General features: G+C 37.4%; 1 protein-coding gene across 2 annotated transcripts in view; it reads right to left on the minus strand.

The window, feature by feature from the left end:
* PRKAA2 (protein kinase AMP-activated catalytic subunit alpha 2) overlaps positions 1-12,152 on the minus strand; it is a 67,148-nt gene that overhangs the window by 18,078 nt on the left and 36,918 nt on the right. For both annotated transcript variants that reach the window (XM_040627257.1, XM_040627258.1), the window contains exons 3-4: positions 1,336-1,429; positions 301-445 (exon numbers count right to left, since the gene is read on the minus strand). In XM_040627257.1, coding sequence (XP_040483191.1) covers positions 301-445; positions 1,336-1,429 — 239 coding nt within the window. The remainder of the gene's footprint in view (positions 1-300; positions 446-1,335; positions 1,430-12,152) is intronic.

Consider the following 12,152-nt stretch of genomic DNA (forward strand, 5'->3'; position numbering starts at 1 on the left):
TTTTCAAAGGAGTTTATGACCCCCCCCAAAAAAAGATGGTTAACTTTTCCTTTAGAAGGAAATGCAGATTAAATGGCTTTACCTTGAAACTGGCCCTCTAAACTTCTCTAGAAGCATGTGCATTTTTAAAATTGTGTTTACATGAATAGAACACGCTAACATGGAGACTGTGCCATTAATCCCTTTTTCATGGTATGGGATTTATGAAGTTGAAACTGCAAGTTCGTAGTTCTTTAACAGTTGCTACTGACACTTTAAAAGGCAACTAGTACATTTCTGAACAACCCTGGAGTTACATACCAAAATCAGCTATCTTGGCATTCATGTGAGCATCCAACAGCACATTCTCTGGTTTCAGGTCTCGATGAACCACCATATGCCTATGACAGTAATCCACAGCTGATAGAATCTGCTGAAAGAGCCGCCTTGCTTCCACCTCTTCAACCTAGCAAGTATGAAAGAAGCTGCACTAAGAATAGTTGGGACATGTACATAGCAAGAGTTTTACTTTCATAATCAGCCCAAATGTAACTGAGCAAGCTAATGAGAATTAGGCTAGAATTCTCAACAAAGCAGACAAACAAACCAAAAACTTGCATTAGAGCTCAACATGTCAATCAACAAGACTCTTCTTTGCTGCTAGGCAGTAAGATTTAATATTCAATTAATATTACTAAATGCAATCAACAAGTAAAACATAATGTAAAACAGAACTTATGCGAAAGTGCTAAGAAAAGGAAATCCTTAAGCGTCACCATAATGTTATGGAACAGATTTTTCACTCTGAAAAGCACTGACATCATGTTGGCAATTAAGTGGAACATGTTTCCTAAAATCGAAACGTGTATTTTTTTTTTTAAGATTTTATTTATTTATTTGAGAGAGAGCAAAAGAGCAGGGGCACGGGGAGGGGCAGAGGGAGAGGGAGAAGCACACTCCCCGCTGAGCAGGAAGCCCAACACAGGGCTCCATCCCAGGTCCCCGGAATCGTGACCTAAGCCGAAGGCAGACACTTAACCAACTGAGCTACTCAGGTGCCCAAAAAGGTGTATTTTTTTTAAGATTTTATTTTTAAGCAATCTCTACACCCAATGTGGGGCTTGAACTTAAACCCCAAGATCAAGAGTCGCATGCTCCACTGACTGAGCCAGCCAGTCACCCCTTGAAGAGTGTATTTTTTAAGAAAGAAAATATGTCTAATATTCTGTATCTTTAGTTGGGCTTTATTACGGAAGCAACCCTGACTTTGAAGATATTTTTGTGGTTTGCTATTTCCTACTGTCCTTTTTTTTTTTTTCCTTAGGGGCTTATTGTACTAGATAATAAGTTACTCACCCGTCCATGTTTACAGATGTAGTCAAATAATTCACCACCAGACACATATTCCATCACCATAAAAAAATCTGTTGGAGTGCTGATCACCTGGTATCTTTTTTGTAAATGAGAAAAATAATAAATGTTAATTTTTAAAAGATCAAGCTAGTATATTATTGCTACAGATATTTTAAGATGGCAACAAATGATGTTATCAAAACAATCAGAGAGCTACAAAACAGCTTTACAAAATTCTCTGCTTTCTGAGGCTTATGGACTTTTCTTCAGATCCTCCCTTTCATATTCACAAAATCTTTGGAATCCTTCATTCTTTAACAACTAAGCATTCATTTATCCATTTAAACAAAAAAAAATTTTTACTCCATAGAGATCAGGTATCATATGTAAACATAAGTTCAAAATATTCTTGTTAAGCCTAAATGATACCACAAGAGATTTAATCAGAAAATGCAGAAAATGGTCAAATAACCCTTTCTTCAATAAAATGTGAGAAAAGGAAACGGGGAAGGGGAAGCTATAGATGAATAGTAAATCAAGATATAGAGACTTGTTTTGATTTTTTTTTAAGATTTATTTAGAGAAAGAGAGCACGCATGTGCACCCACACACATGCACTGGGGGGAGGGGCAAAGGGAGGGGAGCCAGAGAATCTCAAGCAGACTCCACCGTGAGTGAAAGCCCAAGGCTGAGTTTGAGCCCAGGACCCTGAGACCATGACCTGAGCCGAAACCAAGAGTTGAACACTTAACCGACTGAGCTACCCAGGCACCCCAAGGCTTATTTTGATTCTGACTTCAACAAACCAACTTTAAAAACCACTTACGAAACAAAGTGTGAATACTGACTGGATGGTTGATAATATTACTATTTTAATTTTTAGATGTGATAATGAACTGCATTTGTATTACTAAAATAAAAAAAAACGGTCTATGTTTCAGAGTAGATACTGATGACTTTACAGATTAAAATCATATTTGGGATTAGCTTCAAAATAATTTGTGATGGGAGAAGTGGGGAGAAGCAGATAAAACAATACACTGGCAATTGCTGAAGCCAAATGACAGATACATGAGGCTTCACCACTTTGCTTTCCTATACATTAAAAACATTCCATAATGGGGCATCTGGGTGACACAGTCAGTTAAGCAACCAACTCTTAGTTTTGGCTCTGGTCATGATCTCAGGGTTCTGAGATCAAGCCCTGTGTCAGGCTCCACGCTTAGCATGGAGTATGCTTAAGACTCTCTCTCTCCCTCTCCTTTTGCCCCTCCCCCCATGCTCTCTTTCATTCTCTCTCAAATTAATAAATCAATCTTTAAAAAAAAAAATTTCCATAGTAAAAAATTAAGTAGACAGATATTTTTTTTAATTTACTTCTAGGCAAAGCTGAGACCATTAAAAAAGTAAGAATCTTAGCTCTATTTTAAAAAAAATTTTCCTAAAAAACAACTTCCTCCCATATATCCAATTTTACCAAAGTTCTGAAAACAAGTTAAATACAATTGTTAATGTTTTAACTGAAGGTTACATTTAACACACATAAATGAACAAGTGACAGACTTTTTAAATAGTTTGTTTATAAAGGATTATCTATGATCTGGTTGACTGTGAGCAATATCTAATTTATACTGAGTTACTATTGAGGGACACTAAGTATAGCTGTGTAGTTTTTGCATGGCTTAAAGGCACCCATAAAGGCACAAACAGAGGCTGAAAATGGCCCAGATGCCACCCTTTAGAAGGTATCAGAAGCAGGGGACCTTTCTGGTAAATTAGTCTACCCAGATGGGGTACTTTTTATTAATGTGCACAATAGCAACTATGTGCTACATGGTGGTACTGGTTACTATTAAAGAGGAAAGAAAAAATAGCCAGGTCATTGGTGATATAACTATATACCATACATATTAAGAAAAGACACATCATATATAAACACTTGAAAAAAGTAAAATATTAAAGCTATAGTACGAAAATGATTATAGAGTTTTGGAAGAAATATTTCTAATAGCAGTCTTTATTTGGGGTGAAAAATGACAAGGTAACTCACTTTATATAAAATAAACTAATAAAACTGAGGAATAAGGTTGAAATTACTTCAAATGAACTATGAAAAGGGAATGTTACCTGAGAACTCCAGCAGAAATGGTTCCATAAAAGCAATCTTACCAGGCACCAAACTCTAATTGAAAAAAATGAATAGTGCGAAGCAGGAGCAACTATTCACCTCACTGTAAGCTAATCTGATTTATTAACAGAATTCTCCATCACTTTTCTGCTCTGTTACATCTTTGGGGAATAGGAGGAAAAAAGTGATGAAATTTTAATATATTTAGCTGCTGATTCTTCCAAGTCTATCACAAGTCTTCAGTGGATACTGTTGGACTGAACTATTTCATGAAACCTCTAACTCCACAGTAGACACTGTCCATATCAAAGGCCAATCTAGAGCAATGAAAACCACAACCAACATTACTGAGCACTTACCATGTGCCAGACACTGAGCTATTAAACAGTGATATTTACTATTTGTTGAAAACCTACTTGTATTGCACTTGGTGAGATCAACAGCTCCTCTTTCTACTTGTGGAGCCTACAGTCTATTCAAGAAGACACACATTAGACAAGTACCTGTTCTTCAGGAGTCTCCTAATTAAAAATCTTCAGGGGGTTCCCACTGCTCTTAGGTCCTGAGTGAATAAGCCACTCCCCCCTGCCACGAGTCTGTACTGTCTGCTCTTTGATTCCCACCACTGCAGCGCACCATTTCTTTCTTTCTTTAGTTGTACTGCACTCCCTCTGCCACAGCATCTTTGTATAAACAGTTTCTGCTAACCTGAATCCCGTACCTGACCTATACTCCACCCTTACAGTCTACCAGTTACCCTTTCTAGCTCCGCTTAAAGGTCACTCCTTTAAGTCCAGGTCAGCCCTTTTTGCTTTCACAGAAGCATTCCCTTACTTCAGAGCATGTGCCTCAGTTTGTGCTTACGGAGGGTACACCGAGCAAGGTATCTGTAACGAAGTAGGGATTTAAGTAAGTACACAAAGTAGCACTTTTAAATAATATGAGCAGCTTGGAGCCAAAACCAGAATAATCTGAAACAGAAATTATGGCAACATTACAACAAAAATTGAATGAATAAAATGTCAACCAGAATGAGGCCAAGACAAAACAAAACATGATTTAAAAAAAAAAAAGAAAGAAATCCTAAGACAACAGCTTCACATTGGGACTTAGGGGAAAAGGCCAATTCCAGGATTATGTTCTTAAATCTAGCCAAGTAAGCCAAATTTTTGTGCCCTCCAAAATAATAATCACATTGAAGCATTATAAGAAATTCAATCATGAAATTCATATATTTAACACAACAGAAAAGTAAACTAACGTGCTTTAAAAATTTTTTCAGAAAAAAGTATTTCTAATTAAGCAAAAAAAAAAAAAAAATTCAAGTATCCACAAAAACCTCAAGCATTCTCCAGCTGACCAAGTTATTTGCATTTTTAGGCACTATCCGTTTAAATAGCATTTGGAACTTAGGAAAAATCTTTCCAAAGTTGGGCAAAAATCAATATTCATGAGTATGCCTTTTTGATGGTTATAGCCATAGAGATTTCAAAATATTATTTATATAGCTGCATATACGGAATAATATTTTTCTTTATTTAGAAATCAGTTATTAAAGAAATATAGTAATCATTACCCTTGGTTCATGGCACCTATCTTTATTGGTCCTTGAATGGCCTTTTATTTAGTTAATTACTATTTTTAATACTATAATAAGCATCTACAAACCCATCACCCAAACAAAAAAACCTAGGACCTCAACAATACTTTCCATCTAACCATACAGTGGAGTCATCTTCCCCCTCCCACTGTTTCGCCTCAACCAAGTTATCCATCATCTTGAATCCCATTCCTGCTTCCCTTGTTTTCTCTTTTATACAGTTTTATTTATATATGTATATACTTGTGTATCCCATTGTCTTCATATATATGTAAAATTCATATTCTTATATATATTTTTATTCTTATTGCTCTTAGTTTTAAAAAAGGGTTATCAGGTGGGGCCCCTGGCTGGCTCAGTCAGTTAAGCATCTGACTTCTGATTTCAGGTCAGGTCATGATCTCACATGGAATCGTGTGTTGTGCCCCCCCCCCCCAGGAGGGAGTCTGCTTGAGGATTCTCTCTCTCCCTCTTCTCTGCCCCTCCCCCCACTTGCACGCCCTCTCTCTCTCAGATAAATCTTTAAAAAAATAAAAATAAAAAAAGAGTATCAAGACTATATGTAGTATTTTGGGATCTGTTTTATTGAGATTCACTCACACTATTCTGTTTGCTAGTTATCTGATGTGACCATTGTATATTTCATTGTATTTATTGATCTACTCTCCTGTTAACCGAGAGGCTATTCATTCATCCAATCTATCACTAGAGGGTAAACTGTTCCCACGTTTTGCTATTATAATAGTGCTGCTGTAAACATTCTTGTACATAGCAAGATTTTCTCTTTGATGTATACCTATGAGTGGAATTGCTGAATCATAGTTGATGTGAATATCCAATTGTAAGAGCTAATCCCAACTGTTTTCCAAAAAGATTTTGGCAATGCTAAAATCTTTACAAAGTTTGTGGAATTACATATTCTCCAACTCCTGCAAAACACCACACACATTTCTTATTAAATGCTCACTCCTGTATTTTGCCCATTTTTATTAAGTTGATCACACTTTATTTATGCATGGATATACAGAAAAAATCAGTATCTTTTCTAACATTCTAGAGTATAAGGTTATTAATATGCTTTGATTATTAACTTCATAGAAGTATATGTTTTCAATCAATTCACACTGAATGTGGCTTTCATTTTCTCTAAAGAGATCTGTATCTCTAAAAAATAATAGCTTTAAAAAATCCAATACTATTAACATGCATAAATTTAACAAATAGGAATATCACAAAATAACCCATCAGGTTTCCTGATTAGCTTATAATGCTTTTTTGGTTTTTTTTTTTAAGATTTTATTTATTTATTTGACAGAGACAGAGACAGCCAGCGAGAGAGGGAACACAAGCAGGGGGAGCGGGAGAGGAAGAAGCAGGCTCATAGTGGAGGAGCCTGACGTGGGGCTCGATCCCGTAACACCGGGATCACGCCCTGAGCCGAAGGCAGATGCTTAACCGCTGTGCCACCCAGGCGCCCCTGGTTTTTAATATTTTGATTAACTTAGGATCCAATTATAATCCATACATTGCAATTGATTGATATTTCTCTTATGTTTCTTTTAATTTATAGGCTGCTCCTCCATCTCTGTTTTTTTCTTTTTTTCTTGCATACTTTTATTGAAGAAGCTGGTTGGCTTGTCCTACAGAGGATTCCATGGTCTCATTTGGCTGATCCATCCTTTATGGCAACATAATGCAAAACGTATAGCACCCTCTTAGATCTGGAAACTAGATCAGGTTTCATTTTGGTTTTTATTTTCCTTTGAAAGACTAGATGGTGCTGTGCACCACCAAGCAAAGCATATAATATCGGTCTTTTTGAGAAATTAGCAGCCATTGCTGATCAGATCCTTGATTTATTAATTCACAAGGAAATTTTAAATACCGGCCAATTTCCGTAGTCTAATCATATATTATGATCTAAAGGAAATCCTCACTCAAAACCTCCTCCCTCAAAAACTCCACTGTCTCTGAAGTGCAGGCCATCAGATTACAACACCTATTTTTGTTATAGTCATCAACCTAACTCCATGCACTCCCTTTCATTCTGACTTAATGTCTTTTTCCGCCATTGTTACTGTTGCACATGATGCACACATGGATGATCAGTCCAATACATGGCCTCTAATTTCCTTGACCTCCTCATCCTCCACCACACCCAGCCACTCACTCCATGGTCATACACTGTCAAACACTAACTCTTCCAATTATGCACTGGATTCCTTGCTCCCCACCTGCTAAATGACTTGGTTTCTGTAATTAGCTCTTCTTTCTCCTGTATCAGTCTCTCCATCTTGACCAAATCACCCCTTTGGTGTACAAGCATTCTATATTATCTTTCATCTTAAAAGAACAAACTCCATTTAGACCCCACATTTCCTCTCGTTACCGCTATTTCTCTCCTGGCCTTTTAATAAACTTCCTGAATTGTATACTATTAGTAACTCCCCTTCCTCAGCTCAAATTGTCTCCTAAGCCCCTCAAAACAGAATTTTGCCTTCACCATTACAATAAATTGGCCCTTTTCAAAGACACCAGCAACCTCCACCTTGCCAAATCTAATGGGTCAGTTCTCAGTCTCATCTTACTCAATATTCAGCAGTATAAGGAACAGGTAATAATCTCTCTTTCTTCAAGTATATTCTTCACTTGGCTTCAAGATGCCATATTCTCCTGGTTTTCCTCCAACCTCTTAACTGTTCCTTTTCATTCTCCTTTGTTGGTTCCTCCTCATCTCGGACATCTTAACATCATTATGCCCTAAAGATCAATCTTAGACTTCTTGCTTATCTATACTCACATCCTTGGTGATCTCATCCAGTCTTAGGACTTTAAATATTTTAACTACCATCTATATGCTGATGACTTCCAAATTTCTATCTTACACCTGTCCCCTTAACTCTGTAGTCATATATTCAACTACCTATTTATATCTCTACTTGGATGCCTAATAAGCATCTCAACATCATAAAACAAAAATCAAATTCTTGATACCACCCTCCAACAGTCGTCTTGTTCTTCCTACAGTTGTCTCTATTTCACTTAATAGCAACTCCATTCTTTTGTTTGCCCAAGCCAGATAACCTTGGAGTCAATCACTGCCTTCTCTTCTTTCACAACCCACATCTAATCTCTAAGCCAATGCTGTTACCCTATCTCAAAAGTATATAGAGAAGATGCTTACTTCTTAACACCCTCCAGACTATGCTCTACTCTAAGCCACCAACTCTTTTACCCACAGTACTGCAACTGACTCCTAATTGGTTTCCCTGCTTCAATGTAAGTCAGGTCATATCCTACCTCTGACCAAAACTTTCTAATGGCTTCCCCATCTGGCTCAGAGTAAAAGCCAAAGTCTTTACAGTGATCTATAATACCCTACAAAACCTGGCTCCCCTTTATGTCTCTGTCTTCATCTCTTAGTTCAGTTCCCCCTAGATCACTCTGCTCCCTTGATCTCTGGCCCGTATTTCCATCTCAGAGCCTTTATGTTCACTATTCCCTCCATTTGTTATTTTCCTCCTCCAGGTAATCTGCACGGCATATTCTCTCACCTTTTCACGGTCTACCTTACAATATATTTTACTAGCATAGGTTTTACTGTCTATCTTCTCACCGCTCTCCACTACACATGTGCATGTGAACAGAAGCTCCATAATAGCAGAGATTTTGTTGTCATCTTTTTGTTTGCTGATGTATTCCAAGTGACTCACCGGTGTCATTTGCTAAATGAAGGGATGAACAAGTTAACTTTCTGGCCTTGTTTTCCTCCATTTCCCTACACATACTCTATGCACCAGCCAAACAAGGCAGTTGTTCCCAACACACCGTGTTCTTTACACTTTCATTACTTTGCTCTTGTTGTCCTCAGAGAACCATCAGGACCTTGTTCAAATGTCACCTCTTTACTTCTACATGCTATAAGTACTTAGTAAACACATACTACTGTACTAGGTGCTAGGGAGATAAAGATGAATATTTAACATCTCCATTTAGATGTCTAATGGGATTCTCAACTTAACATGGCCAAAACAAGTATCCTTAATATCCACCTGTACCCCAACATGACTCTCCTCCATTGTTCCTATCTCAAAAACATAGCCTCATTATCAGTTGCTCAAGCCAAAATCCAAAATCCCAGTTGCTCAGGCCAAAAAAGAAAAATTCCTCAATTACTTTATTATCCTCAGTAACTCATTAGCTTTACCTACAAAATATATATTGAATCCATAGATTTCTCTCCACCTAGACCAGTGGTATCAAATAGAACTTTCTGCAATGATAGAAATGTTTTATATAGCCTCTTACAATAGCCATTAGCCACACATTGCTATTAAACACTTAAAATATGGACTGTGTGATTAGAGAATTACATATTTTTATTAATTTAAATTTATGCTACATGTAGCCAATGGCTACTACACTGGACAGCACAAACCTAGACTATCATTTTCATTAAAGCCACCATAATCATAATCTCTTAGACTACACAGCAACAGCTCCCTAAATGGTCTGCTTCCACTTTTGCCCCCATACCCATTTTATGCTATAGTCATATCATCTCACTAGATGGCTAGATCTTAATAATCTTTCAGGTCTTAGCTCAAACTTTACCTCCTCAGTGAGGCCTTTCCACAACTTAATCTGAATTAGCACTTACCCCTTGCTAGTCACACCCTAGAATAGCACTGCCTTTCATTCTCCTCAAAGCCATTTATCTCTGCCTAAAGTAATCCTGTTCATTTGCTTACTCACTATCTAGAACTGCTAGATAGCTCTAGAGCATAAGCTCCTTTAAGGGCGGAAACCTTGTCTTTCACTGTCATATTCCCAATGCCTAGAACAGTTCCTATTAGATAGTAGGTATTCAGTAAAAACGTGTTAAATAAAAGAAAAAATGAACATAATTCCTGCTTCTAAAGAACTTGGTCTTATGGGGGATACTAATAAAAACAAATGAGCAAGTGCAAAGTAATGTCAAGGGCTTTAGAAAGGCTGACTGCTGTGGTACAGAGAAGATGGTGCCTAACACAGACTTACAGAGTAAAGCAGGTTTTCTAGAGGTAATCACCTATAAAGGTTAAGATATTTGAATGGCAAATTGGAATTGAAAGCCTAGGGGAAGGGAGGTGTGGGAAAAGCTTTCCAAGCAGAAACAACAGCTGAAGAACAACAAGCAAAAGAGATACTAACAATAAAAACAGAAAGAAATAGACTAAGGAGATATTTAGGGAAAAGAGCTGCAGAACTCAATGATTAATATATGGAAAGATGAGGAAAATGGAATTAAAGATGATCCCCAGTTTTAAGCTTAGAAAATTGCATTAATGGTATTTTCACTCAAAACCGAAACAAAACAAAAACAAAAACAAAGGAACAGAAAGAAGTCTGGGAAAGAAAGAAAAGTTCAACTTCATGTCAGATGATTCTATGACTTCAGAATGGAAACAACCAATAAAGAGTTCAATAAGTGTGTTCAGGATTCAGGAGAAATATCTGGCCCAGAAGTACAGTTTTGGAACTCTTTAGCACAGAGATGACAAATAACAACTATCGTAACAGATGGGATCACCCAAAGGTGGGTTCACTAACATCACGCTAGCTCACAATGCTGACATGTATCAATAGTTATGGCCCTGAAAATGCAGAGGCACGTAAAAGAAAGTCTTAAGGGAGGAAAGAATGAAAAAAGAAAATCAGAAGACTGTGATGTTATAGAAACCCAAAGAATACAACATTTTAAGGTGGTGGTGGTGAACAATGTTAAAAGCTGTCAATAGGTTGAGTAATATAAAAACTTTAAAAAGTAAACAGGCAAAACCAGCTCTACCAAATAAGAAAGTACTGATCTTCTGATTCGTTTAAGTGAAGTTCCCTAAGAACTACGGGTTTCCAGTGAACCTTTGGTAACTACCACCTCTTATGTTTCAGGCCTAAGCTCCCGTGTCTGTCCTCATCTTCCAGTGGGAGGTCTCTTGAGTCCTGTTTACTCTTTTCAATTTTCTCCCAGTGGGATTTTACAATTGGAGTTAATAGAGAAATCATGCAATAAATATCCTACATTTTTGGTTTTTGGTTTTTAAGCTTTCTTGCTGGAGAAACTAGAGGCCCATTCTGTAACAAGGGAACTATTCTTGGCTGTTAGTCCAAGACTGCACAAAACAAACAAAACCACTAAAAGGATCAGGTCTCTCTCCCTGTTTAAATCACTAACACTGTTAGAGGCTATGTCAATAAGCTTGTACTATAGCAAGGATACATGAGTGCTTTTCTTTTTTTCAATTCAGTCCGCAATTAAAGAGGCAATCTGGCTGAATGGATTAAGTCCAAGGCTGAAAGCCAGAAGCTTTAAACATTAAATTCACCTCTGCTAACTACTTTCTGATCAACCCTGAGAAGATTCTACATCTCCCTCACAAAACAAAATAGCAAATAATTAAATAATTCTAAATCAGAATGAGATAATTAGCTGAACCAAAATTTGAAATTATAGAAATGAAGGCAAGGTAGATATGACATCAAAAATAAGCTTTTAAATCCTCATGACAGTTACAATTGCTTACTGACAAGATCTGATTTGTGTTGTAGGAACAGAATAGGAACTAGACTCATACCCTAAGTGGGCAAAATTTCTCTGTGGTCTTTCAGGGTTGGCATTCTAAAAGGGATGAGGTCAAGGAACAAGGCAAATACAGAGATCTCTCCCTTCACTCTCATTTTGGCATGTGATACTCTTAGTCTGGCTTCCTAGCTCTCTCTCCTTTTACAGGAAGTGGCTGCTCAGTAAGGCAAGGAGATTTAGCTTAGAAGCCACTCAGTAACTAGAATAAAGTCATTATTAACATGGAGTCAAAGTCATATATGAACTGTTTCAAGTAGGGGAAAAACAGTTAAGAATCATGAAACTGGGGGGCGGAGTTAAGATGGCGGAGGAGTAGGAGACACCGTTTTCAGCCGGTCCCCTGAGTCGAGCTGGATAGGTACCAGACCAGCCTAAACAACCACGGAACCAGCCTGAGACGCAGGAAGATGCATCTGGATCTCTACAAATGAACATCTCCAGCGCTGAGTATTGAGGTACGAAGCGGGGAG

The sequence above is a fragment of the Ursus maritimus genome, unplaced genomic scaffold (assembly GCF_017311325.1).
Source record: "Ursus maritimus isolate PB19 unplaced genomic scaffold, ASM1731132v1 scaffold_12, whole genome shotgun sequence".
NCBI lineage: Eukaryota > Metazoa > Chordata > Mammalia > Carnivora > Ursidae > Ursus > Ursus maritimus.